Source organism: Sturnira hondurensis, unplaced genomic scaffold, assembly GCF_014824575.4.
Source record: "Sturnira hondurensis isolate 20B ecotype Veracruz unplaced genomic scaffold, ASM1482457v3 Scaffold0019433, whole genome shotgun sequence".
Taxonomy (NCBI): Eukaryota; Metazoa; Chordata; class Mammalia; order Chiroptera; family Phyllostomidae; genus Sturnira; species Sturnira hondurensis.
The window spans coordinates 112,279-139,593 of NW_028092064.1; the positions used below are offsets into that span (position 1 = coordinate 112,279).

Here is a 27,315-nt window from a genome sequence, read left to right on the forward strand (position 1 = left end):
GTTGATGCAAGAGAGAAGCATCGACTGGTTACCTCCTGAACGCACCCAGATTGGAGATCAAACTCGCAACCCAGGTATGTGCCATGACCAGGAATCGAACCCACAACCTCTCAAAGACAGGATGACACTCCAACCAACTGAGCCACACCAGCCATGATGAGAGAGAACTTTCTATGCTTAAACAAATGGTAAAGCACCCATGAATGCATTCCCTGGCTTCAAATTTGAAGATTCCAAATTTGAAGTCATCAATAAATCTCAGAAATGTAAGATTAATCTGATAATGTGCACTAAATAAGTTGTACAACTGAACAGAAGTATCAGAATAAATAAATATTTCAACAACAAAAAAGAAAAAACAAAAATTCCAGCCTGCTTTACTCATTTATGTTTTTTGCTTCACACCCATGGCTATTTCCATTTGTAAATCCTGTTCTTTCTCGTATTATGAAGATGTGATGTGGATTTCACCTCAATTTAACAAATTAAGTTGGGAAACGAACAAAATGGATAAAGCTAAAAGTTTAGTCTCTATCAGAGATTATAAACCCTCATCCAGAGGTGAAACTTCCTCTGGAAGAATAAAAAACTCTGGATAAGACTAGAACTAAGTTAACCATTTCATACCCTTAATTCCAAATTTACCTTCTGAGACTTGGCTGCGTGAATAATCAAGGTCAGGAACTAGCAAATAAATAAATGTCCAAATAGTTCCAACAATTAAGGTTAAATAAATTTGAACTGAAGGCAAAGTAAAACCTATTGTTGGTCACTTAGATCTGTTTTCCCTATGACAGTGACAAAAATGGAAGGCAGGGTCACCAGCTCTAGTTTACTAAGAGGGCAAGACTAAGATTTGAGGTCACACATCAGATAATATCCTCAGCTTGAAACTATTCCTCTTTTTTAGAGGATTTCCTATGCAAGACATATGAGGTCTTTCCAGAAAAAGTCCAGCCATTGTTAATATAACAAGAATGGTTTGCACAACATCCATGTAAGGTGGCAGCCAAGGAGAGTGGACTGGAATGGCCACGGGTGAACAATGACTTCACTGTACTAGTCAGTAGGGTTGATAGACGTCATCGAGTTAGCATGTATACTGGGTGGCCATTACATTCAAAATGACTGAGTGAGCAGAGCAACGAATCTGCATCAGATTTTGCGGTAAGCCTAAACATTCCTCAGCAGAATCTATTCAGAAGATTCTGAAGGCCACAGCTAGGGGCAACTGGTGATTGGCAGCTTTATCACAACAACGCACCTGCTCATGACAATGTACCTGCTCATGCATCACCTCTTGAAGAACTTTCCTGGCGTGACATCAAATCACCCAGGTGACTCAGTCCCCCTACAGCCCAGATTTGGCACCCTGCAACTTCTGCCTTCTTATAAAACTAAAGTCACCTTTGAAAGGTAAGAGATATTAGACTATGGATGAGATTCAGAAAAATATGTCGGGGAAGCTTATGGTGATTGGGAGAACTCTGTGAGGCCCCAAGGTGCCTACTTTGAAGGGGACTGAGGCATCATCATTCTATGTGCACTGTTTCTTCTGTCTCATACCTTCTTCAACGAACATCTCTATTTTTCATATACATGGCTGGATTCCCTCTGGACAGACCTTGTATATGGAAGTATGGGAACGATGGCAATCTGGCAGTTTTTGCCATAAAACTTGGTTTTTTCAGTAGCTGAGATTTGGGGCATACATCGAGGTCTCTGTGGCACAGAAATGAACATAATCCCTGAGAACTAACTGGGTCAGACACAGTCTAATGGACTTGAAACACTTGGTCTCATTCCATCATCAACAGGAGTTCAGCCCCATTTCCTAGGTGCTAGACAGGTTAAGGACGTAAAGGTGGTACTGCAGGGCCTATGATGTAAGTTTGGATTCACCCACTTTTCTCCCTAGAGTGTATTTCTAGTCTCACAGCTCTCTATTCCACCACTCATTTTTTCAGAGTCATGATACAATGTGGCTTCTAATAAGGGCTAAGTCAAGGGTGGATAAAGAAGCTGAGGATCCCTGGCAGAGGAAGAAGTGAGACCACCGTTGTCCTGATGAACACTGTGTTCTCCCTCTCCTATGCCAAGGCCGGGGGTCTTTGACTCTGCACAACTTGCAGGCTTCCTCCCCTGGGGAAGCGCCTCTGCGCCAGCTCCAAATGCACTAGAGAGTAAGCCCTCTGAGGGCAAGCCTTTGGTTTATCTACCTTTGTGCTGAGGTAGCTCGTGTGGCATAGCAGCTGGCACGTGAGCATATTTTTACAAAATAAATGTTTTCACCCTAAAGGAACAGCCAAAAGCAGGAAGGACCCACCTAGCCTGGTCACAGCGCTAGGAGCAGGTGTGGGTAACTCTGTGAGCAGGCTCTAAGTAGTACTTCATGGATACATTACAGGGTGAGGCAAAAGTGGGTCTGTAGTTTTCCATGTGGAAAATGAATACAGTAATTAATAAATAATGAAAGAATAAACTGTTTCAGGTACAACTGTAAACCTACTTTTGCCCCACCCTGTATTTACACTGGTTCACTCCAGCCCTCAAAGACTATATACGTGATATTGGAGACTGAACGTGAAGGAGAAAGGAAGAACAGTAGAAAAATCCGAAGGGAATGTTGAAAATGGAGTCTGGTCTAAAGAGGATCCTTGCTGGTAACCTTGCTGATGGCCCTTCCTGAGCCTGGTCAGCCACCCGGGACGGCTGTTTGCTGGGGAGATGACTCAACTGAAACAGCAACGACTGGATTCCTCTACTAGGTCAACAAGAAGAGAGCCCACAGAATTTATCAGTGGAAAATATTATTTTTAAGAATTCATGGGTACCTTTCTATGATATTAAAATTAAAAGCTCTATCAATGTTTAAGGCCAGCACATAAAAGACATTCAGGATATCATAAGAAAAAGAGAAAGTTACAAAATAATATATACTGATTTTTTTTCTTTAAAAATGATAGCATGTACACAGAAAATATGTGGAGGACTAGAACCTATACTATTAATAGCGACTAGAACCTATACTGTTAATAGCAACTAGAACCTATACTGTTAATAGTGGAAATTTTATTCTTTTTGTACTCATAGATTATGGGGGGAATGTGTTTTCTACAATATATATTTCTGTAATGTTTGATTTTTCTTTTATAGTGAATATGTATTATCTTTGTAATCAGAAAACCCCCAAGAAATGTAAAAATAAGATAAAACTGAAAAAAACTCTTGTCTACTAAAAATATAAAAAAAGAGGTCAAAGAAAAACGATCCTGAGAAATCTGAGACAGTTTGGAAGCCATGTTCTTTGTCGTTCTGAAGGTCCTCAGCAGAACTCCGACAGCCACCCCAGAACACAAGGGCAGACGATCTTCAAACATGCTTCTACCCAAACTCCGAAGCTTGAGCATTCTACATTCAATATTTTAATATTGAAGTTCTGCTGATAATAAATTTGAAAACTTCTGACCTAAAATATGTGTAAGTAGTTTATTTGTGAATGCTCCCCAAAGCATTTCCTGGGGTTTGAGTGGGCTCCCGGGGAACAGAGATGTGCTCTCTCTCGTGTGGTCTGAGCACAAGATTTTGGTATCCAGCTTCTCAATGAAAGGCCAGCTGCACTTATGAGCTGCCTGGGTAGAAAGCCAGGTGCTCTGTGCATAAGGTCCCTCTGTTCAAGGAGGACAAGGCAGCAGAAAGCCTTCTCATTCCCCACCGTCTGGCCAGCCTCTCTGAATCACAGTCAGCCATCCAGCAGCAGAAGATTCGGGATCACCGGGCTATTTTCAGATGAATGAGGACTCAAGCCTGAGCAATTAGAAGTAGGTCAATGACTTTTTAAAGCAACTCTCTGAAAGAGGATGCATTTCTGTGCAAAATTCTTCTTTTTTGTTGCTGTGTTTCTTTAAAAAGAATATATGATGACTACCTATAAATCCTTTCTTATGTTTTTAGAAGTCTTTCTGCCACAGAACCCTTAATTATTTTGGGAGATTATTTGTATTTCTCTAGCCTCATGTTTTTAAAGAAACATCTGCTTTTAGAAATATAAATAAAGGCCTCAATATTTGAGCTAAAATTCAGTATTCTTTAGAATTAAAAGAATGCTTTTTAGAAATTTTAATTTTTTTCACAGGGCTCTTCATTATTTGTAATAACCAGGAAAATCTTTAAAGGTGAAGTCCCTTTCCTTCTTTTGTGTATTCTTCCTGACTTTCAGAGTTCTATCTTCATCTGGATTCTTACTGGGCAGAAACGAACACGGCATTTTCTGTGCTTCCTGACTGCGGGTAGCAGAACCCATCTGTGAATTCCTGCTTCGGAACCAGCAGGGGGAGCTCACTCACACAGGACTCTGAATCCATTTATGCATAAGGGGATAATGGAAAAAGCAACCCAACTTTCTTCAGTAAGAATGGCTCTTCTGCATTTTTAATAACTTATCACCCAATAAGCAACAGGTAATTAATAATGGTACTGAGATCAAGAGCTCCTGAGAAGATGTATTTAGAGACAGCCCAGCCGCAACAGCAAGGCTACTGCTCAAAGCAGGTGCGTACTCTTGCCAGTACCTGTTTTTCAAGGCTTGGCTTGCTAAGCTGTACAGTTTGAGGTCCAGCGAGTCTGGTCCCTGGAGTAGCTATCACAATGCTGGTGAGCTGGGCCATGGGGAACGTTTTGGCTATGGTTGCAGTCTGCCCATTGACGACACGGACGGGGTGGATGGAATTCTGGGAGGTAGGGAGGGTCGTGGGGGTAAACTTGGTCAGCATAACAGGCCTCTGGATAAGTTGAGGAGCTGCAAGCATGGGAGGAGGTGCTGGGGCAATAGGAATGTTATTCTGGGCCACAGGCTTGGGTCGAACCTATGGGGAAAGAGAGAACAATTATCGTATTACTTAAAAGAAACTTCCTGTAAGTCTAAGTTATTGTCAGATCTTCCACACTACGTATGTGAAATGTTATTTAGTACAAATATTAATACTCACTTTAGTTTTACTATTTCTATAGGTCTTAAGAGATATAATTTTATCAAATACTCATCAGCTCTTAAGAGGGTCCAAACGCTACCCTAGAACGCAGTTCCTCTGATTCTGGACCTAGCTCCCTCCATCACATCATGCCGCCTCTGCCAGGCTGAGGTCGAATACCCGATCCAGAGAATGGTTCCACCCGGACTTGTGCCCATAGTATGGTAATAGTGCTGCCAACGGCCTTAATTCATACTCTCAACTTCTTCCCATCCACAGCCTCGGTTCACCGGTATCTGCGCCCCTTAAACTCTCCGTTTTGGCCACTCCTTCTCTCTGTCTCCCTGTGGGTTTCCTCTTCCTCTGTCCCATACTGCATGTAGGTATTTCTCAAGATCGTGTCCTGGGACCCCTTTTCTCCCCAGTGTCCTCACTCTTCCTGGGAGCTGGCACCCACCTCTGGCTTCAATTACCATCTGTGCACTGAAGACTTCCACACTCGTAACTTAGGACCAGACATTCCCTGAATTTCAGAATCGCATTCAACTGCCCGTTAGACATCTCTACTTGGAAATCTCACAAGAATTTAAAAGTCAACATGTCTAAAACCTTTTAATTTCTTCTTCCAACCCTCTCCTCTTCCTATAATCATCACCTCAGTAAATGGTCTTTCCTTTCCTAAATACAATTCTTGACGCTTCCTACTCCACCTCTACTTCCTAAACCCTTCTCAAACGAGTCCTGCTTTCTGTCCACACTGCCACCACCCCACCCTAGGTTCAGTGTACTGCAACAATGGCAGAAAACTGGGATTCAAAACATGGGGTCAGCCTTGCCTGAGTTCAAATCCTGATTCTACCACTTATTAGCTGTATAACCTAAGGCAACATACCTGATCTCTTTAAGTCAGTATTTCTCCAACTTTTTAAACTATGACCCCCTCCCCCCTGGACAAAAATCTTTCCCCTTATACATTAGAGTTTGACCTTCAGTTAACTCTAGCTCTGTTCTCCTGGAAACCTGATAAAGGTAACAACGTTAACTATGTTACCAGGCAACATTGCTTAGAGTAAAAATGACTATTGTGAATGGAGAGATTTATAAATACTTGATGGGACATCATACTTTGCATTTTCCAAGGTGGGTGACCCGTAACTGGGCATGTCCACTGGGGACCTTGAAAGCCATGCCTATGGATCTGTTACAGGATATGGCTTCTGTGAGGCAAAAGGCTTCTATGCCAGAACAGCTCTCCCACTGCCCCGGTCTCCCTGCACCTGAGCTAACCCTGGGCAGCTGGAGAGACCACCCTGTGGGCTCCTGCAGGGACTCACTCCCATGCAAGAAAAACATCTGAGCTGAGCAAAAGCTGGCAAGTTCTGGTTTCTGCCCTGTATGGTTCTAAGTAGGCTAGTGCCAAGTGTGAGTCTGACTGTTTGGCTAAACTTAAGGTGACCCCATGGTGGGTGCTGCAGACACACAATAGGAAATACGTTCCACACTGTCACCAGTATACACACACATAGACATATGTCTCCATCTCTATAAAATAAAAACTCCATGAAACAATACTTATACGCTATGTGCTCTAGTAGTTCCTACTATGTTTTGTTCATTTTATTTAAGAACTCTGCTTATAATTCACTAAATTGATTTCACAGCTGACTAATGAGTCATGACCCACCACTTAAAAAAGAGCAATACCTACTTTCTAGGATTGTTGTGAGAATTAAAACAGATAACCCATGTAAAGCTCCTACACAGCGAGTAGCACATAGCAAGATTCTCTAAACTGTAGCTATTATTATTGTTGACAATACGTTAACTGTTCTTCCCCCTACAGTCTTGACAACCTCTAATCTATTCTCCACACAGTGGAAAGGAGGAATTCTCTAAAACGAAAATCTGATCATGCCAAGTACTCGTCTGTAAATGCTTTCATGGCTCCCCTCGTTCCTGGGGTAAGGCCCGAATTCCTATGTAGCCCATGATGCCCCACCGGCTCTGGCCCTGTGGGCTCCTCCAGCCTCATCTGCTCCTCCAGCTTGAGTCAGCCACACAGCCCCCTGCACTCAGCCACACCAAATCTTGTCTGGTTACGTGCATTTCTCCATCCCTGACTTAAGTATATGTTTTGCCCTCTGCCTGAAGCGTTTTTATTCTTCCCCCAAAACTTTATCAGGCTAATTTTACTGGGATTTTAGGTCTCAGATAGAATGTCAAGTCTTCAAGGAAATGTTCTGTAATACTCTTTAAAATGACCACAGACTACCCTGTCCTTCCCAGAGTGGACAGTGTAGTTGCCTGTCCACATGTCTGAAGCTCTCTGAGGGCAGGGAACGGTCTGTCTTGCTAAGCACTAAGCATCCGCAGGGTTTAGTGCCTTCTTTGAAGCACAAGGTATTTATTAAGAATTTATCTGATAAATGTTTAAAATCACATAGGCAGTTTAGAAATCACTTAGCCACTAACCACAAAATTCCTTTCTCTTCTCTCTTTGCCTGAAACCCGAGGCCTCAGACAGGAATCACCAGCCTTTGTACCAGGCAAATCAACTCCCCTCAAAACCCAGCCTGGGGCAACGCTGACATTCTGCCAGGAGAAGGGCGAACTCGGCCCAACTGCTGGAAGAACGAACACTCTCAGTAGAATGTGGGCAAGCCACGCTGTCTGGGCCTACACAGAGGTTCCCTGTGTAGACCCGAGTGGAAATCTTCATAAGCAAGGCTTCGTGTTTAGGTATGAGGCTAGAAGCCATTGCTTCCCAGAGCAGAACTGACTGGTTTCTACTGGCTAGTTTGGCTGTTGTTTCCTTCCCTGCTCTCTCTGGCATACAGGAAAAAATGAACAAAAGGTGGTATTTATATTCCTTTCCCACTGGCAGGCAGGTTTTGGCTAACTTCTCCCAGTAAGTTAACATTACAAGGTTTAAAATGGTGTTATCTTAATTTTTCACATTCAGGAAATTGTCCTGTCCTTACATCCTCCTGCTACTGCCAGCAGTCACTGCTAAGAAACCCTGATGACAAAGGACGCTTCGTCACGGCACAGATATCAGCAGCTGGAGTCTTTAGTTAAGCGGGATCTGAATACAGCTGAGCTGACAAGAGCATTACGGGCTGTGTAGAAAGGGCCCATGAGGATTTCCGTCCCACCGAGCCCTCGCTGGGCTTGTCACCGGCGTACCCACCTGTGGAAGAAAGTTTGGACGCGGAGTGAGTCTAGGAGGAGGGATAAACTGTGGTACTTTGATGGGTTGAGGAGGTGTTGCCTGAACCTGCTAAAAAAGGAGAAAGATAAATAAACCAGAGACGACAATAAATGTTCAACATCAAAGCTAGATATTCTTAAAGTACTTCCAGCATCATTGTTCTCTGCATCCAGAGAATGCAATATTTTCTACAAGCGTTCACTACAGAATTAATCGTCGGAAATCGAATGCCTTAACAAACTGCTTCCCTCTCCGACCTGCATCACTTTATCCCACAGAGTGAATCGGTCCCATTTGTTTCCTCACATACCTGCAGGCTCAGCAACTTAGACAATTTCCTTTGACACTCAAGAACTCCTGCGCTTACGCATTTTAAAAGTCAAGACTGGATCCAAAGTAAAATCAACTCGCTGCCAGGCCAAATGGGCCCTTTCCTACCATTAGAGCTCAATCTGACGGTGAACGGCTTTATTCCCATAGAGGATTTTCTAACTCTCAGCATCTGGCTGAGTTCTCTGGTTGCTTCTGTAAAGATTCCTGTTTTTTCCTGTTTTTTCCCCCCCAAGTGGTGAAGTTTCACTTCATTGCTCTCTAGTTTTACTCATCACTGGTCATCATTCAAAAGCCACCAAGAACTCTCAGCTGCCATTTTAGAAGCAATTTTTTAAAAGATTTTATTTATTTATCTTTAGAGGGGAAGGGAAGGAGAGAAGGAGAGAAATATCAATGTATGGTTGCTTCTTGTGAATCCCCTGCCGGGAACTGGCCTGCAACCCAGGCATGTGCCCTGACTGGGAATTGAACTGCGATCCTGTGGTTCGCAGGCCCACACTCAATCCACTGAGCTACACCAGCCAGGGCTCTGTATACCAGAAGCAAATTTTTAAACAAATATTTGGATGCCCTTCCCCAAGACTCTGAGAATATCAGTTTCTAAACAGTTCATCCTACAAATCTCATGAACAATTTTGTTCAAGTACTTCTTCCTTCAAGGGATCTTTTTTTCTGAAAGATGTTAGGCATGGATACTGTTAATTTGTGAGTTTCTTGAATATTTTTAAGGGCCCACTAACTCCGGTACCTCCTGGGTGCTGTCAATTTCAGGGGACAGTGAACTAAAGGGGCTCAGCAGGGCCCCCCAGATCAGTAACACAGCTCCAGAGGCTAGGTGCCCATGTTTCACAGGAAGTGAAGCGGCCGTGGAGAGGAGGGAGGGGCACATGAAACTGTAGGCACGCCCCTGTGAAGGGCGTTGCCCCCCCTCCCCCCGCCCCGCCCGCCAGGTCAGGTCGAACTTTGCCCTCAGATAACGCACTGAATGGGCCTTGGTCTTTCAGGCACCCTAAACAGTTATTGGAGTAAAAGGTAGGAAAGCTATGTTCCCTAGTCAGCCCCCAAGGGGAATTTGTAGCAGGAGAGTGACAGAGACTGGAAAATCCAGCAGGAGCATAATACAGATATATTCCACAAACACATATCCTGAACCCTCTCATGTGGACACACACCAGTAGCAGCTGCTGGCTTACCAGAGTGACTGTGTTTTTTGCCACAATTTGGACAGCCTCTGCCCCAGGCCCAGTGACCTTACTAGACGTCTGCAGGTTGACTGGTGCGTTCTGCACATCAGTGCTGAGCACAGCCTTCTGGCTGTTGATGGCGGTCACCATAGCAATGGTAGGTCTCTGGCCCACAACAGAGGCAGGCATGGTCGCAGTTGCTGCTTTCAAGACGAGAGGTAGTGTCTTTGTGGTAATCATAGAAGCTGTAGTTACAGTCTTCTAGGAGACATGGAGAACAGGTATTAGGACACTGAAGCGTGATTCCACTCAACAGCATGCTGCTAACCCCGGCCGAAAACAAAGCACTTCATTCTCCTCATCAGTCCAGGTTCCTGGTACAACGGCATTTCTTTTTTGTACACAGAGCACAGGTCTTACTGCAGAGTAGCACAGTTTCTAGTTTGCCAGAGCTCTCAATCTAGTTTCAGGCTCCCAGTAATAGCTGTGACTAGTATGGGTACAAGGTTTTCAACAATGAATGGGGCAGGTTTTTAAAAAAAATTATCACTTTTTAAAAAAGATTTTATTTATTTATTTTTCAGAGAGAGGGAGAAGGGGGAAGAAAGAGAGGAAGAGAAACAATCAGTTGCCTCTCACAGGCCCCCAACTGGGGACCTAGCCTACACCCCAGGCATATGCCCTGACTGGGAATTGAACTGGCCATCTTTTGGTTTGCAGGGTGGTACTCAGTCCACCAGCAAGAGCTGTGGTGGGTTTATAGATACAGAACATGAGTGTACCTATTCCTTCTGGTTTTTCTAATTCTTAACTTGCTTTCAATTAATTTAAACTTTGTACAAGTTGCAGTACACACTATCTCTATCCTTAACTGCTACAACCTCATCAACCGGAAGAAAGCCATCATATAATTCTGATTATCTGCCTTCTGTGACATGAAGGTGGGAATAAAAGGACAGTATCTTCTCATTCTTTTGAGTGTCACCCTGGAGAGGCAGAAGGGAACCTCATATGAGGATCAGTGTAACTGCTGCCTTGGAGGCAGTAAATCTCAAACTGGATAATAAAACCAACTACTATAGTAAATACCAAAAAATATATAGTGATACTGAAGGGATGTGAGTCACTACCTGTAACCTTTACTCTGGAGAACTGCAGTAGTGATCAAAGATTCAGTGAAATGTGGCAAGGTGGAAACAAACACCCGAGTTTCAAAAGCCTGACAGATCAGAGCACGGACTGGGTGAGAGGACTTGACTGATGCTCCGTAAGAGCTACTGCAGCTTTGAAGCTGATCGTCCTGAACTTTTTATTAGAGTAATTGAAGGAGCCGGTTACACGGCTACACAACTATCTAGTGCTACTAGTCAGTCACTCAAGATACAGACATTTCCAGAACATGAAAATTTATCTGGTCCAACTTGTTGGTTCTGATTTGGATACTAACCCAGCTTCCTCTTCTTACTTTGCACTTGCACTGTCTAATTTGGTAGCTACTAGCCACATATAGCGGTATAAATGAAGTTCATTAAAACAAAACAAAACTAAAACATCAGTTCATCAGTTACCTAGCCACATTTCAAATGTTGAACAGCCACCTGTGGCTAGTGACGACCAAACTGGACAGCGTAGATTTCCAACAGCGCAGAAAGTTCCGCTGGACAACAGTGCTCTGGACCAGTGAAAAGGACCCCTCTCTCCAGCACCCAGATCTGGACAAACTCCCTTTGAATTTCTATTTCGGTGTCTACATTAGCACTTGTGTATTAAGTTGTTTGATTATAGACAAATCACCTAAATCTTTGTTTCTTCTGCTCTGAGTCAATAATATAGGCGTGGCTTGTTCTCCCTGCCACGGCCTCCTCAAATAGGAAATGGGAGTGAAAGGGGAACCTTATATTTATTTCAGGGGTTAGCAGGTCATCTACTCTACACCAGGGATGAAAACCAAATAAAAAGCTAAATGCTATTTATCATTAGAAATGTTACTGTAATATGGCAGCAAGGACTGACTTTACATTACCAACCAGCTATTTGTAATAAGGGTTTGTAACCCAGGGTGATATCAGCTCTATCTCTAATTTAAAATATAGTCTAAACTTTGAGTGGCAAGCAAGTCCCACCAGATGGTATTCAATCCAGGTACTTCCACAGGTTATTGAAGTAAACGCTCTAATCAGCAGCACTCAGCGAATGAATTTAAAAACAGTTGTGCATGTTGTTACTGCTTTAAAAAGAGGTTAATACTCCTTTGTTTGAAACCTCCTTGGTCCGAGTAAGGTTGTGTCAAACAACCCTAAAGGGATTAAGTAAGACCTCAAACTCACCTGAACTATATACTTAACCATTAACTGCCAACTCTTAAAAAAAACCTCATTCCACTGCTAGGAGTATATCCTGAGAACCCTGAAACACCAATCCAAAAGAACCTATGCACCCCGATGTTCAGAGCAGCACAATTTACGATAGCCAAGAGTTGGAAGCAACCTAAATGCCCATTGGTCAATGACTGGATCAAAAAACTATGGTACATTTACACAATGGAATTCTATGCTGCAGAAAGGAAGGAGTTCCTACCCTTTGCAACATCATGGATGGAACTGGAAAGCATTATGCTGAGTGAAATAAACCAGGAAGTGAAAGACAAATACCATATGATATCACCTTTAACAGGAATCTAAACAACAAAACAAACAAGCAAGCAAAATGTAACCAAAGACACTGAAATACAGAACGTGCTGACAGGGTCCAGAGGGGAGAGGGGAGAGAATCACAGGGGAAAAGGGGAAGGACTCACATGAACAAGTATAAAGGACACATGGACAACAACTAAGGTGGGGGGCAGAGATGGGAGGGAGGTGGGGAGCACTGAGGGGGGGGGGCAGGGCTGGGAATACAAGAAAGAAAACTGTACTTGAACAAGAGTTAAATAAAAAAAAATTAAAAAAAAAACAAACCTCAAACCTAACAAGCTTGTTCATATCTTAGCATTTTTATTCTCCTTTATAAACATTCAGTTGTGGCCAATTACACTCCATGTATTTTAGCATCTATATAACTCTTTGTATACACAGGCACAAAACATAGTATTATATGCATCAAGGAAAACTTTTTGGAGGATATATTTACTTTTTATTGACACCAGGTATCGACACAGGTATTATCTGAATCTTTACTCCCATTCTGGTGCTTATTCTATTCTAAATATTAGGAACATAAATCAATCTTGGAGTGTAGAGTTTAGATGACAAGGAGAATCTAGAATTTTGAGATTCAAACCTAATAAAAACCTCTGACCTGTTCTGGCAGAAGGGGAAAAAAGCGGAAAGATATCCAACTACAAGGACACATCTTTATAGACGCTGTCCCTGGCTGGCCCACGCTCTCTATGTACAACTGCCTTCCAGAGAAGAGAGCCATCTCCCCACTTCATGAAGGGGTTCTTTAATCCTGACAAAACCCCAGCTGCATGAACTAGAAGTTAATACAGAAATACATGGCAAGAAGAACTAACACCAAAATCCTTTTCATTATTTTTATTTTTTGCCAAGTTATTATTGTTATACACCTACAAAGCATGAGGTATTGACTGAACACACACAGACTGATGTACAAATCAGAGCTTAGAGGGATCATTATAGTGAGTTCTAATTAACGACCTCGCCAATTTTAGAGTACTTCCCTTGTTTAATTTTGAATGGAAAGTCACTATTGTACACCAAACAACTACAAACAGACCTCTTCCTTTTGCCTGTAGGGGTTCATTTTCTGTTTGATTTTATTAACTGCATGCTTCTGTACATTTGTATTGCGTTTGTGAATATAAGTTGAAGGGTATGCCTGCATTCAACTATTCTATTTTTTATTCCCTGCAGATTGAAAACATTTCAAAATATACATACGAGCATGAGTTGATGTTAACTAAGGGACCTGGTCGCCCCGCTCCCCCTACCTTGGTGCATGCTAACCTGACTTGCAATAAAAAAAACTTTCTCCTCCCTGCCCATGCTGTGATTGCTACTTAACGGTCACTGCTTTCTGAACTTGATATTTGATATATGCCATATGCAACTTCTCATTTGGCCTTGAGTTCGTGAACCTTTAGTGACTCCCTACGACTGCCAAAATTCACAAAAGTTTTGTCATGCGCTGGGGGGCTTCCACAGGCTGGCCTCTTCCTAACTTTATGGTTTTATCTCCCTCTCCATCATTTCCTGAAATCCATGCTTCAGCCACACCAGCCTCCTCTCTATTACCTGGGTACGTACTTACTTTTTGACTCCATTTTTTTATTCACATTGTTCTCTATACCTGCAACGCTCTTTTTCCCTCTGCTCATCACTGAAACCTCACTTACCTGTCAAGGCACTGCTCAAATGCCACCTCGTTTATGAAGTACTCTCTGATCCCTCCACTCAAAATGACTATCCTCTGGTATTTTCACAGCTCTTTATTGGTACTTTTGTGTTATTCTTCTTTTTTTTAGCTATTTACATCTTTCTCTCCTTTTTCTAAAGCTTTCAAATCCTTGAAGACAGAAATTCTGTCTCGTTTGTGAATCTATCCTCTATACTGCCTAGCACAGTGCTTGCGTATAATAAAAACTCCATAACTACAGAATGAATGAAAGTAATGATAGTATACCAGATTCTGGGCAGGGACCATTACCTCTTTGTATACCAGCATCTAGCACATAGATGTACTCAATAAACAATGCTTGATTGTTTACTGTAAAAACAAAAACCTAGAGGATCTTTTGGCTTTTAACATTAAGCATCTGTATTACCTAAAACAAAATAATATAAAACAAGCTTAACCAGATCAATCAAATTTATCAGGTGGGCTCCAGGTGGAGCGATGTCACACAACACTGTTTTGGGGACAGACTGAGGGCCCTCACCATCACCACCTCAAAGCAGTACATAATTCAGATCACACCAGGAAGGGCATAGCCATTGTAAATGTGACTTAAGTACTTTCTCTGATTAGTATGACATGAAATGTTACTTGAACGGGAAGTTTCCAAGGGTAAGAGAGAAAATTCCTATGTACCAGAAAATAATAAAGCCTACTACACTCTTTCCATGTAAATACTTCTGATCAAACTGTACTTTGGAAAGAGAACAGATCAATTCAACCCTGTTTAAAAGTCCAACAAAGGAATCTGGCAAACAATCTTTTAGAAGAAGGGTAAGTTTCGGTCAGGAGGGCTCAAAAGTCAGTTTGAATAACTAATTTTCAAATAACCTTGGGGTGAAGATTAGGGTACACAGTCCGTAGGCTATCTGATTCACAAAAGGGATTCTTCATTCTTCCCTCTTTGGCATTTTACATAATGTTGGGTTGGTTTTGGGAGGGTTTTGTTTGGCGGGGGGGGGATTACATGGCAGTACAGAAGAGTAGTGAATGAATAGATTTTTTACCCAGAACATCTGGCTTTAAATCTTGGCTCTACTACATATGACCTACATGATTTTAGGTAATTCCTTAATCTCTCTGTGCCTTAGTTTTCTTTTCTTAAAAGAAAGACAAAATAATAATAATGACGACAACAAGGACAACAACATCTTCTCTGTTAGGGCTGGGGTGAGGATTATGTACGTTACACATGTAAAGCACTCAGGAGAGTACCAGTCTACAGTAGCCTCTGAGACGCTGCCTATCCCTAGTATTTTTATACGTAATGCATTCTTCAGTTGCAAAATGTTGTTCATGAACCAGCCCAAGGTCCACAGACAGTGAGGAACCGATAAACAGTAATTCTCCCTTTACCTATAAAGATACAGCAAAGACTTGGTGTTGGTGGGTCAGGGATATCCACACTGAGGTTTCAAAAGATTTAAGAGCTCCAATCATGTGCAGTAATGAGCATATTAAGTGTGAACGTGGAACTTTCTGGGGAGGGGATCCAGAGCTGTCAAGAGAGTCTTTAAGGGGTCTGTGACCTCCAAGGATCAACAACCACAGCTCAACTGTCCCATTTTAAAAGCTGTGCCCACATTACATCTAAGTGTGAGGAGATCAAGCTTGAATCATTTTCTTAACTGAAGGTCATTCCCAAATATGTCCTTTTCATGTGTCTGGACTGCCTCACGATCCTCACATTCTATGCAGTTCAAATGCCCTCTGCAGTAAAATCATTTACGCAGCTACCCTAAGTTAGAATGTTATTAAGCGTCTACTCCTTAGTGCTAGTTTTGACCCGTAGCTTCCCTTCCAGATCTCCTTCAGTGTATTAGAATGGATTCATATTCTCATGAATATGGACTTAGAAATGAATATTTTGTTTCTATGAATAATGGAAATAGAAATACACCACCCTTCTAACTGCCTCTTTCTACCTGGTCCCAAGGGCACTGATCCTGTAATATCTCCATGCTTAATTGCTAAGAATTCCAGAAAAACTATTTCAGAAGGGGTAAAGTTACACAGACTTTTAGAGCAAGCTCAAATATTTCAAGATATTCAAAATAAGACTTTACTTCTGTTCTTATACAGAGACACAACTCTCCTTTGTCACTGACTACCTTCCCCTCCTTTTTAAACAGGTGGTAAATCATTTCATTTTTGCTCCTCAGTAATGTTATTTCCTTTTACAAATGAATTTCAAGTGATTCTTATCCTAGATATGATATAAAAAAGTAACCAAAATAACTTTTGCTTAGAGCTAGTTAAGCTTACTATAGTCTGAAACAAGACCCAGTCCACACGACCAGTAACACACTGATGTACAAGGAGCCCGCAGAGTCCTGCCCACACGTTACCTGGGACGCAGTCAGACTGGGAGAGGGTGCAGCTGACTGGGCATGGTGGTGGTGGTACTGCTGTTGCTGCTGTAGCTGCTGTAGTGGTTGCTGCTGTGCTGTTTGTAGTTTGTTTTCAGATTGTGGCAATGGCTGTATTTGGAATTTGTCTGGTTGTTCTTGCTTTACCATCAGGTTCTTCCGTAGCTGTTCAACTACTCGTTTCTATCAAATGAGAACAAAGAAATAAAACCTATCAGAATACTGTCTTACCAGCTGTAGAGAAATATGCAGCAATTACATGCCTCTGACATCTTTAATCTAAAACTTGTTACAACTAAAATGAACAGATATGACAAATAAGGACAAACCCATGGCATAAGAAATATTTTTATACATAAAGAGAAACTGAGGCATGCACATGAGAAAAACTAATGGAGGGCACATAGCAGAGCTCAGATTTCTTGGCTATGATTAGATGGGCGTGCTAGGCTGGAAGGGCAGGACAACAGAGCGCAGCAGTGAAGATGCGACTCTGGAAATGTAAGGCCGAAATTCAAATTTCAGTTGTGCTATTCACCAGTTATATGACATTGGTCAAGATACTTACCTATCTATGGCTGTATTTCCTGTCCTGTAAAATGAGGCAACTAACAATATCCTTAGGATTCTTACAAGTACCAAACCAGCTGCTAAATGTAAAGTATTCAGAACTGTTGTGGACACATTGTGGGTCATTTTTCTTCTTGCATCTGACAGTGTGGGTACCAGCCATACTAATTTTGTTAATCAAAAAGTATCTTGTAGCTGTCCCAGATTCAAACATTAAATAGACTATTAAACAAAGAACACTTGATCTCATAAATATGCAATATAAATAATACACATTCTATTTATTGATTTTTTGGGGGGGGGAGACAGACAGACAGACAGACCTTGATTTGTTGTTGTACTCATTTATGTACTCAATGGTTGATTCTTGTACGTACCCTGACTGGGGATGGGACTCACAACCTTGGAAGTATCAGGACAATGCTCTAACCAACTGAGCTGTTGGCCAGGGCCTAGACATTCTAAATCACCGAAATGTGTAACTCATGAACTGGGCTTCTTTGCTGGGCTAGGATCTATAGAAATGCATACATTTGTTTAGGCAGAGTAGGGATTTAGTTACATGGGATGAAAATTTTAAGGTCTGCTGAATTTTCTTGACCTTGTTCAAATCCAAGAAAATATGTATTGGATACCTTCATTACTATATATTACTATGTATAATATAATTATATTATAACATATAATATAGTAATCATATAATTACTAAATATTATACACATGGTAATATATTATATTACTATACATAATACACTTCCACACAATGTCAGTTCCATGAGGGAAAGGACTTCTCCTCACACCCGTATCTGTGGCTAGGTCAATGTCCTCATCCTCTTCACATGATATATAAAGTGATGGAACCAAAGACCAGCAAAAGCTCATGCGATATATAGTAACCATTTGGGGTCAGACTTGGGTTCTGACTTTCTTGCTCTCATGCCTGAAAAAAAGTATAAGCAGCACCGTCTCATACACTTTCAAGCGTTTGTTATTTCTGATAAAAACAGATGGCCATTTCTAATAGAGATTATGAATAGAGAAAAGGAGTGAATAGAGATCTTTAAATAAAGAGTTAAGCAAAAACAGAGAGCCAGGTTGATTTTCAAATTCCTGCTTATGATTCTAACCAACTTCAGAGCACGTATTCTCTAAAGAATCCAAACCTGCAGGCTGCTTGCTTAACATATTTGAATATTAAAATACTTACAAAATGGATTTTTAAAGAGTTGAGTCAATGTAAAATACATCCTTGAAAGAATTTTTATTAGTTTTATTATTGACTTTTTTTAGTAATGAAAATATCATGGAAAGGCCACTTTTGGGGGGAAAAGTCTGCTACACTTTACACTTCGCTGGCACTTCTTTCAGTCGTTAAACATTAAGAAGAAAAACAAAAGGATGCAGAGTCCAATGTCTCTACAGAAACCATCTGCAGAATAATAAAAATATCAAATGCTCATAGAAATTAACTTTCACATCTTTAAAATCCTATTTCTCAAGTATAAATAGCAGAGAAATTGAACTGATATAGTTTAGGAGAAGGGAAAGTAATAGTGGGGGTGCTATGGATTAATTCTGAGTGTCACAAGGAGATTTTATTGCTTGGTGACTGCAAGACATTTAACAATTAAATAATTATTTAGAGATGCTTTCAGTCCCCCTCGGAAACATATTAATCAGCATCAATCAAACATAACAACAAATAAACAAAAGTATAACACAACAGTGAGGGAAAGAAACTCCAAAACCTTTATTTAAAAAAAAAACAGCTTAAATCAGAGGAGAGAAACCAGGGGAAAAACATACAACACAAATGTAACACCTGCCAAAAAATAAACTTTGAACAAAAACAGCACAGGAAATTAAATAATTACTATACCAGGCACAAAATGAAAGGGTGTTTTTCTCTTCTACAGCCATCCTTAGGAACACAGTGTTCTCTATGGGCTGCCTAACGGGGGTGAACTACAAGCGAGAGACAAAGCCCGGAACCCACTCCCAGTGTTGTGCACAACAGAAGGGAACAGTAGGGGAAAGGAGGAGAAAGGGATGCAGGCTGGAGTACTCTGCAGCCATATGGCTAGAGCAAGGTGACGACCAATCAGAACCAGAACCAGGAAAGTGGGAGCAGTGAGTCACAACGCACTCACAACTGTTCCTCCCCCAGGGCCTGAAACAAAAGCCTGAAACTTGGTGGGGGGGGTGGGGCGCTGGAGTGGGGCAGAAGGGTTCAAAATGCTTGTGCACATAAATCAGTCTTTGAAAAGAAGGGGGAAAAAGAGGGGAAAAAGAAAGAAGAAAAAGAAAGAGCTGTATAGACTGGACATGGGTCAGATCATACGAGCTGGGTAAAGTCCTCTTTGAAAGAAGGGGCTGGTGTGTTTCAGAGTGCTGCTCAGAAACCCGTGGCCCCTGCAGCTTTGCTGTGTTCACCAGAAGATTAAAAGACTATCAAGCATGTAGTTGTGCAAGTCTGTGAATTTTAAATCAAGATTTGGGGGAAGTACTGATACCTTCTGTAACTTAAATATCACTGCATTTCGAAAACCAACCAACTAAAGCCAGGGGAGCCCTGGCCGGTGTAGCTCAGTGGATTGAGTACCAGCCTGTGAGCCAAACCTCGCCAGTTCGACTGCCAGCCAGGGCACATGCCTGGGTTGCAGACCAGGACCCTGGCTGGGGGCGCGCAAGAGGCAACCAACTGATGTTTCTCTCTCACATCAATGTTTCTCTCACTCACTCTCCCTCCCTTACTCTCTCTCTGAAAACAAGTAACTAAAATCCTTAAAGAAATAAGTGAAGTCAGGGGAGTTCTGCGGTTGGAGGCGCTCCTTAGGCGTCCAGAGGCTGTGCACAGGCTTCAGGACTAGCTAATGAAGGAGAGTTGCTGAGTGAGTCTGTTGGCTTTTCTCAGTCCTGCAGTCCAGTCTCGTTCTAGTTCATTCTTGCAGACACGGAAGTCACACTAACTCCAGCAGGACCCTGAGGCTAAAGCTGTAATTTCTCATAAACCTTAGCTGTGTGGTATCAAGCAAAGTTCCTAAGCATCCTCTCATCTCCACAGAAAGTGAGCCTATACTTTTATTATTATGTGTTTCAAACAAAGAAACCAACTTCTGCTGGTCATTAATGAAGGTTATGCTGGCATAAACAATTTTGTATTTTCAATGTTATTCATATATAAAGGAGAGCTTTAAAGTGAAGCTTTGTCATTCGTCATCCATAGTAAGTTAATGAGAGTTAAAGGGGGAAGAAAGTGAAAGAGGAAAAGCTGGAAAGAATGAAGGCAGAAGGGAGAGAGAAAAGTTACAATTTATCATCTTCTCTCCTTCACATATTTCATATAAACAATGGCCAATACACCAGGCGGCCGGAAGGGTACTGCCACCCTCTTCAACCCGTCTGTCAAGAACGGCTCCGTAAACCCTGATGTAATTCCCAGCCTCAGATCCCCTTGACGTTGGCGTCACCAGGTTTCATCAGGGCTTGTTCAGGCAGAAGAGTTCACGGAGCCTCTGACACTTCAAGTCACAGTTTCTGAGACAGGTAGTCATGGGGATCAATATTGTGACATTCAGTGATGCTATCAACATGTTCACATGACAGCAAGACAGATCCCAAATAAAAATACGGAAGTTTATGGGCCCAACTCAAGAGAAAATCAGGTTCTTTTTCTCTTAGGTCAGCCACACCAGGTTCCATGGCCTTGGCTAGCACAGAAGAAAGATGGAGAGATGGAAGGACAACCCCTACTCCTCCGGTCAAGCCACCAGTTTCTTCTTGTCAAACTCTCACACAAATTTCAGAGAGCTCACCTGGAAAGGAACTCCAGGCGCAAGGCCCCATCCTCCTGGATGCTGGTGGTTTAAGTCTCTGCTCTCCTACACAGTCAGTCACTAGTCACTCCACTTCTTTGTGTTCTAGTTGACATTACCTGTTTTATGTTAATTACGAGAGGGCCACACCCACTCACACAACTTACATAGTACCTCCTTAAAAATTCATCTTTTCCCCCCTCCACGAATCAACCATAAGACCTAAAAATACAACCTTCACACCAGAGGCTCACAGAGACTTACACAAACAATCCAGAAAGTCAAGGACAAGTCCTACCTATCCTCATACCTACAATACAGTGAAACACTTTGCCGTGTCTTCCAACTCACCAATTGCTCAAAGGTAACTGGGGAAACTAACATTTCTGTATGCAGAAAAACTAATGTGAAGAAATTCACATTTGTTGGCCAAGTCAGAATTAATTTAAAGCAACAAAAACTTTCTATTGCCCGACTGAAATTCAATCACTGTATTTATAAGTAGCACCAACATTCATCAACGCTGAACATGCAGCCAGGAGACTTGATGAGTCTTCAGGACACTGCAGGTAATTACCATCCTCTGAAGACCCGGGTGTGTGTTTCTGGCATAGCAATGACAAAATTACCACCCAAAGTAAAAGGTATGTGCTAGTAAATTAAGTGAAGGTTCCACCATTTCATGAAGTAAAACACAAGGAAGAGCAATAAACTCAAAATAAGCTCCTTCTTATCGCAATAAGTGAGATTCAATGAGAGAATAGGCACTGAAGTTGCTAAAAGGGATGTCCGGCGGAGACACGCAGGCTGGGTTCTGACAGGCAGCATTTGTAAAAATATAGTGAACTAAAAATAACTGCGCTTTACTCACTTTGTAAGGCACTAGGAGGTTTTCCCCAAACTCTCTAATATCCCATTTTGGGGTGAGTATTAACATATGGCTTTTAACCTTTTAAAACCTTTTTAAAGGAGACATGCCCTTTAAAAACGCCCCCTGTATGAAAGAAGTGGTGTCTACAATCTCATCTCACACAGCAAACTGCGTATGTTGTCTACCGAAGAGGATCTGTTTAGTCTTGGTGAGCGGGAACATAATTATTTTATAGCTCTGCAAGGTGTCATCGAATCTGTACAGTACAGTATAAATGAATTAAGGAACAGCAGCAGTTGGAATTATCAGAGTTTATTTTCGATAAAGTTCAAAATTCTCTACATAGATGCTTAACAGATGGTGGAGAATGCGTATGTCATGGTACTGATCAGACTTTGGCTTACTTTTTTAATTAAAAAATATTCTTTAGGGTTTACTCATCAACACACACACACATACACACACAGATATTTATATCAATAGGTTTTCCATCCCATCTCCACAAGAAAATAGACCTTTTATTCATATGACTGGGATTTCTACTCCATCTCTGAGGGGAATTAGCCCCTCTATTTGATGCCCTGATTGAAATGCAGTTTACATTCTTCTTGTTTGGTTCATTCACGCTCTAATAGGTAAACTCGACCCTGCCTTCCCCTACTCCGAATGCAGGACCATGAAGGACTGCCAGGACTGCTGTGGCCAAACTCCCGCCGAAAGGTAGAGACCCTTCGGAGAAACTGGGGATTGCCTCTAGCTGGCACCAAACAAGAGAGGGCACAGCTGCCGCACACAGGAGAGATGTGTAACAGCCAAGATGGAACACACTCAGATGCTAGAGCACAGAAGCCAAAACACAGGGACTGAAAAGAGCACTGCATGCAGGAACAGTGCTTGCAAGACATGCCTCTGCGACAAAAGGCCAAGGGAGCCACAGGCAGAACCCAGGCGGCTTACATTTAAGTTCCCTACATCTCTTTGAAGAACTAACCTGTACTGTCCTGCTTGCTTCAAAACAGTTCTGAGGATCAAAGGAATTAATGGTGAAGAAAGCTTAGGAAACTGTTGAGGGCAATGTGAAAATAAGGGCTGATAACCAATGAATAGTACAATTTGTCTAGCATGAATTTTTAACTCAGAGCAACAGCTAATTAAATGCAACTCTTATGTCTAATGTCAATTGTATTTCAATCACTGGATTTTTAATGTAGTTAGTTCCGACTACTTTTTAAAATGAGAATTGCCCAACATACAGGATTAAGAAAGAGAATGCTACCTGTTGCCTTTTTATTTCAAAAATCAAACACACTGGGAATATTTGCCTGTGTGGAAATCTAAGTACAGCCCAGATTCCTTACACCTCTATAGTGGTTCGTGGCTATATTTTGAATGTATGGGATAGATGTCCAATTTAAATGTCATCTGACCCAGCAAAGACCCTAGAAACAGTAATGAGGACAGCAGAAAAAGCATGAGAACCATTTATAATCTGCATAATTTAGCTACTTGCTAATGTAAATAGTGCCGGAATCACTGTGTTTACAGCACACAATGAGACAGGACATGGAAGCCATTAGTTTGTAAATGCAGCTGCACTTCAGCAAAATGCATGCCCCTCTGTAACTACCTGTTAAGAGACCTGCATCCCCACCAGCTTGTCATTCATCGCGCCAGGGCTCTGCCCCACAACTTGAGAGGCGGCACTGCCCCGTTAAAGTCGGTTGTCCCACACGCTGCAGAGATTCTCTCACTGCGCTGCCCTGAGGCTGACGTGGTTTTCCTCACAAAGAGTTGTGACGGGGAAATGGCTGCAGAGTAGCTGCCGTGGACTCACTGAACATGAAAACACAATGTAGGCACAATAATGGTCCTAAAGTCGGGGTGCAGGAGAAAAAACCCCTATCGTTTATGAACACTGCTCAGATAAAGCAGACTTGCCTCCTCTAGCCCTGGGTACAATGTGAGATAATGCAGGAAACTCTCTTTTCACAGAAACACAGGACAGAATCTGATGCTGAAAGAGGCAAACAGTAGATTATTTAACCAAGCTCTACACTGAATATATATACTAAGACATGGATCGATCATTTCCAAAGGTGAGAATACCTTTTAACAACCCTCAATTCTGCAGTTTTCCTTAAAAGAGAGAAAAAAGACACCCAATGGTATTAGAACAATATGCTCTATCTATCAGGCCAATATATCAGGTAGAAAATAGTCTATGGTGAAATGCAATATTTTCCTCATATTTAAACAAAAGTAAGTTTTATAAAGCACTAACACTGATATTTTGAATTAGGAAGTATTTGAACAAAATCCTGAAAAACTAATTTTTATCATCTACTATAAACACACAGACTGTAAAAAATTCCAAACTACTGAATGAGTAACTCGTAATTTCGCGAAGAACTCAGTATTTCAGTAGTTGAATTTATCACGGAAGCATCTGCTACAAACACTTGAAGAGGAAAACGAAGTGCTACCAATTTACTTTCTGACAAGACCCCGCATAAAACAACAGAGGGGAGCAGTTCTATCACACACGTGGGCTGCCAAACGAGGGGTGGGCAACTTCAAAGGAGAGGATCTTCCGAGATACGTGACGAAGGGTGGCCGCGCTGCTCTGTGTCTGGTCTGGGTTTTCTGCCTCAGAGACGGCAAAACCTGAACTCATCTTTCATCACTCAGAGCAATTTCAGACCTTTTTTGTTTTAAATTGGCAGTACTAGAAATTTCATTAAAGAGATAGAACAAGCAAAGTAGAAGCATAAATAATTTCTTAATGAATAAAAAGACATTTAGTTAAAAATTTTAGTATTTTGCCCTGGCTGGTGTAGCTCAGTGGATTGAGCGCGGGCCTGCGAACCAGATGATTGCGGTTCGATTCCCAGTCAGGGCACATTCCTGGGTTGCAGGCCAGTTCCCGGCAGGGGCCAGTTCCCAGCAGGGGATGCACGGGAAGCAACCATACATTGATGTTTCTCTTCCTCTCTCCTTCCCTTCCCCTCTAAAGGTAAATATATAAATTTTTTTTTAATTTTAGTATTTTATTAAATCTCAAGTGTGAAAAAAAATCCTCACTATGAAAATCACTAAGTAAAACGGACACATCACTATATGTCCAAGTCTTTCCACACATGCATGTGTGTGCACACACACCATTTCCTCCACGTTTCAGGAATGACGGAATGGCCACCGTAAAAAGGATTTGTTGTTTTTATCTTCTTTTAGTTTCCTGTTTAGTAGTGAAGGTGTAGCTCACTTTCTTACTATACTATTTCTCCAGTTTCCTCATGCAATAACATTACTGAGGTGCAGAATCTTAAGAGGAGCCTGAACTAAAGATTAGTCCCTTGATTATTAAAAAAACAAAACAAAAACCCAGCACTTTATTTTTTTGGAGCAGCTTTAAGTTCATGGTAAGACTGAGCAGAAAGTACAGAGAGGTCCCACATGCCCCCGGCCCCTCACTCACAGCTCCCTCAGTTGCATACCTGCACCAGAGCGGTCCATTTGTTAAACTGACAGACTTACACTGACGTGTCACTATCACCCCAAATCCACAGTTTATACTAGGGTTCACTCTGCACACTACACATGGGCTTTGACAAATGTGTAATGACATATACCCATCACTGTAGTGCCGTACGAAACCATTTCACTACCCCAAAGTCTCTGTGCCCCGCCTACTCATCCCCAACCACTTATCATTTTACTGTGTCCAAAATTCTGCCTTTCCCACAACATCACTTAGAAGCGTACAGTAGACAGCCTTTTCTGGCAGCCTTCTTTCATGTAGCAATACGCATTTGAAGTTGTTCCATGTCTTTTCATGCCCCCATGGCTTGTTTCTTTTTGGTGCTGAATAATATTCTGTTGTCTAAATGTACCACAGTAGTTCTCTTGACTTTCAGATACAGTCTACTGTGGCAGCTGCGGAGTTCTATACTGGTTACAACAGAAACAACAGTAATAATATCAGACAGGTATCACCTGCCACCTGGGACACTAAGGCTCTGAGCATCTAAGTGTCTTGACCCAAGGTCTCAAGTTAGGAATAGAGTCAGACTTAATAGTTCTACTTTCTGATATCTAATTCCATAGCCCCCCCCCATGTATATACCACATAATATAGCAAACCACAAAAGGACTTAGGGGAAAATAAAGAGAGGCAGTGTTACGCAGTAGAAATAATACAAAGAGTCAAGAAATATGGGATTTGGTCTCATCTATATTATTAAACTAGGTTTGCAACCTTGAGTAAATTATTTACCTTAGTCTCAGCTCCTTTTTAAAAAGACTTTATTATTTTTTAAAAAGTGGAAGGGAGTGACAAAGAGAGGGAGAAAAACATCAAAGTGTGGATACCTGTTGTGCAGTCACCTGGCCTGCAACCCAGGCATGTGCCCTGACTGGGAATCGAACCAGGGGTCTTTTGGTTCACAGGCTGTCACTCAATCCACTGAGACACACCAACCAGGGCGGTCTCAGCTTCTTCACTCAGTCTCCAACATTTTCTGCTTAAAGTGCTATGAATTTCTGAATGTCAAGAAAACAATCTCTTGATCTGTACCTTCTACCTCTATAAACAAGCCTGTGTACAGAAGACTAATGCTCACAATGATGATCCTAACACACTACAAAGAAGCTAAATCATTAAAGAATGGTTTCATTCAGGGATGGAAAATGCACACAAACAGGGGTCAGGCAGGTAATGTGTGTGAGTGAAGCTGGCCAGCTACGACATACTAAGGAGCGATGGGGACAAAGGTCGACTGGAGAGGGAGTGCCCTGTCAAAAGGCACTAATGTGAAAATTGCTTTTAATGCTTTGAGTCAAATAAAATATCTTAGCTAGTTGGAGTAAGCCATGGGCTACCCATGTTCAATTCCTAGAGGGCAATTACATTTGCTGAACTGTAGTTACTAGGAGAGGAATCAACCATTCCTTAGAAAAACTTCCAACAATAGGTGGTGAGTCCAAAGGACTTCAGAGAACCAGAAAATTAAAATGGCTTTCTGGTTATCAAAATGTTACTGCCATAAAGACTGGAGTGTGACTTTTAGTGGGAAGAGGCACAAACCTAACAAATAAGTATTTGGTGGGTACTGAGGAGAATGTGGTAAGATGAAACATCTGAAGACAAAAGGGAGGCAGATAACTATACATAAAATAGGAGGTAAGAATGAAAATTCCAGTAATAGCATGTTCCATAACTGTGCCAACTTTATCAAAAACAGTTTAAAAGTACTTACAGATCATTTAAACCCTTCCCCATAATGTAACACTGACATAAGAATGAACTGGAATCAGTTTCTCATCACTGACTGCAGCTGTCTTCAGGGCTGAAGAAAGCAGCTGTTTAACAGCCACATTGTAGAGGTCAGAAAAATGAGAACCACCTTGTTGAAGCTGCCCAGGGAATTCTAGTAAGCAAAAATGTAATAATCGGATCTGGAATCCACCCAGAACACTAGAAACATCTCCTGCACTTAACTGGTTCTTGTTTCTGAATACTGAGATTTTTCAAAATCATTTGCATGATTAAGAAGAAAGGAATTCATGTTATAAATACA

General features: G+C 41.7%; 1 protein-coding gene across 22 annotated transcripts in view; it reads right to left on the minus strand.

Moving 5' to 3' along the window:
- The window catches only part of PHF21A (PHD finger protein 21A), a 173,021-nt gene that overhangs the window by 21,312 nt on the left and 124,394 nt on the right, over positions 1-27,315 (minus strand). For 17 of the 22 annotated variants that reach the window (XM_037028056.1, XM_037028062.1, XM_037028052.1 and 14 more), the window contains 4 exons: positions 16,463-16,666; positions 9,708-9,959; positions 8,161-8,250; positions 4,572-4,865 (listed from right to left, as the gene is read on the minus strand). In XM_037028056.1, the coding sequence (XP_036883951.1) occupies positions 4,572-4,865; positions 8,161-8,250; positions 9,708-9,959; positions 16,463-16,666 (840 nt within the window). The remainder of the gene's footprint in view (positions 1-4,571; positions 4,866-8,160; positions 8,251-9,707; positions 9,960-16,462; positions 16,667-27,315) is intronic. The other 5 variants (XM_037028057.1, XM_037028064.1, XM_037028055.1 and 2 more) reach the window with 2 other exon arrangements.